Source organism: Penaeus monodon, chromosome 25 (assembly GCF_015228065.2).
Source record: "Penaeus monodon isolate SGIC_2016 chromosome 25, NSTDA_Pmon_1, whole genome shotgun sequence".
NCBI lineage: Eukaryota > Metazoa > Arthropoda > Malacostraca > Decapoda > Penaeidae > Penaeus > Penaeus monodon.
Genome location: NC_051410.1, coordinates 39,911,142 through 39,913,242, shown reverse-complemented (window position 1 = coordinate 39,913,242; position 2,101 = coordinate 39,911,142). Strand labels below are relative to the sequence as shown.

At 32.7% G+C, this 2,101-nt stretch overlaps 1 protein-coding gene across 1 annotated transcript in view; it reads right to left on the bottom strand.

Moving 5' to 3' along the window:
- LOC119589260 (tetratricopeptide repeat protein 21B-like) overlaps positions 1 to 2,101 on the bottom strand; it is a 10,568-nt gene that overhangs the window by 7,708 nt on the left and 759 nt on the right. The window contains exons 3-7 of the mRNA XM_037937879.1: positions 1,683 to 1,817; positions 1,358 to 1,551; positions 950 to 1,141; positions 641 to 824; positions 192 to 384 (exon numbers count right to left, since the gene is read on the bottom strand). Of these exons, the coding sequence (XP_037793807.1) occupies positions 192 to 384; positions 641 to 824; positions 950 to 1,141; positions 1,358 to 1,551; positions 1,683 to 1,817 (898 nt within the window). The remainder of the gene's footprint in view (positions 1 to 191; positions 385 to 640; positions 825 to 949; positions 1,142 to 1,357; positions 1,552 to 1,682; positions 1,818 to 2,101) is intronic.

Below are 2,101 nucleotides of genomic sequence, written 5' to 3'. Positions count from 1 at the left end.
TAGGTCTTTTAAAGTGGCATGGTGACATATAAACAAATAAATTTAATGAAAGTTCAACTGTATACACATATTAGACAGTGATATACAGAAATCATGTATATGAAAAGATATATGAATTGATACAACAACAAATGCAAAATTCTTCTTTTTATTTTACACTGTACATATGACCACATATCAGGGCATCTAACCTGTAAGAGCTGCCACAGATGATTCATCCAGTTTAGTAGCGTTCTTGTAATACTTAGTGGCTTCCTTGTTCCGACCTTGTAAGAGACACTGATAACCTACTTCTGTGAGGTATTCTGCATTCCCTGTATCAATTTTTGCAGCTTTGCTTGCCATCATGAAAGTCTCTTCTAACACAAGACGATTTCTTCCACACTAGAAATTTTTTTGGCCATAGATATATATTAATAAAACAAGTTAATCTATTAATATCTAAGTAATAAAATAAAAGATTCTTCTAATAGAAAATTGTTTCTTTCACACTAGAAATTTGTTAGGTATAAATATCCATTCATAAAACAGGTAATCTATCAATATTCAAGCAATGAACAAGAACTAAAAATATATTCATTCTATTCTTTCTTTTAGTCTTGTAACAATGATTCACTTACTTCACATTTATTATACTTACAATTCTTGAAAACAACTGAGCCATATGAACAAAGAGAGATGCGTTGTTTGGCTCACTTCTATCCATTTCACTGTACAGATCTCTTAGCGCCTGAGATGCTTCATCATAGTTACCTTGGCGGCACAGTGCATACAGTGTTTTATGCTTCAAGGCCTCAATATTGTGAGAGTCTACACTAAGAACTCTGACAAAAAAATGAGAGTATATTTAGTATTTCGAAGACGATAATTTCATGAACAGGTCACTGACAGAGTCCAATGAAAGAATAAAATTGGACACCAAGTCAAATATAATTTTAAATAAACATACCTTGTAGCTGCATCCATAGACTGGTCCCATTCTTGTTCTGAGAGATACACCTTCATCTTTTCCACAAGTGGTCCAGTAAAATCAGGGTATGCAACAACAAGGAGATTCAGAGTTTCCATGGATTCTTTGTAAGAACTGCGATTTTCATAGTACTTTGCTTTTCCAAAGAGAGCATCAATATACTTTGGAGACCTAAGAAAATGATTTTTAAAGATTTAGAAGCTAAATCATAAATCCTGTTAAAACGTACATAATATATATGCATGTTAAAACATTATTTTCTACTTTAAGCAATAATATAAAAATGCAAACATTTATGTATTCAATTTAAACATTTGGTTGTTATATACAAAAGTTCTGTATATGATAATAGTCATAAGACTAGAATAAATAATTTATGACACCTACTTTTGAAGCACAGCATCAAACAGCTGAACTGTGTTTTTTATTTTACTCTCTCTACCAGCAGACAGTTCCACCCAGCCTTTTAATGAGAGCCCAGCAAGATCTTCAGGATTTAGTTTCAACATGCGGTCAACATATTCTCGCGCCTTGTCTACTTTTCCAGAGAGCAGAAGAAACATGGCAGCATAATACAAACACTGAAAGGTAAAAACTAAGAGTAATTTAAGGCATCACTAATTTCAGTAACTACACCCAAGCATCCATCATTTTACACAACTTCCAAACAAAATTAAAAGATACAAGTCACATAAGTTAATGCCCCACTTACAGTTTCTGGAGCCCTTTTCCTTTCTTCTTTTAGCCTTGCATCCAACATAGTAACAGCTTCTTTGTCAACAACTTGGCAGTGTCGATGAGCATAGATCAATGCAAGGAGTGTTCCCAGCATGACATCTTGGTCATTCTATGAGGAGGTGTACAACAAAAATTAATATATGTGTCTTGTGTTTATGCCATTCTAAAAGGAGAACTTTTACAAATGAACAAAATATTCTGTTACAAGAAATAACTTTTACTCAGCAGAACCACATGAAAAATTATTCAAACTCCCAACCAGAACAGCATTACATAAGTTCTTCGCATTCCTCATTTCACTATAAACTATACTTAGATTTATTTCACAATTTGATTAGGTATTGCTATACTCTATATGAATATAGTTCTTGTTAAATTTGAAAAACTTTTGGC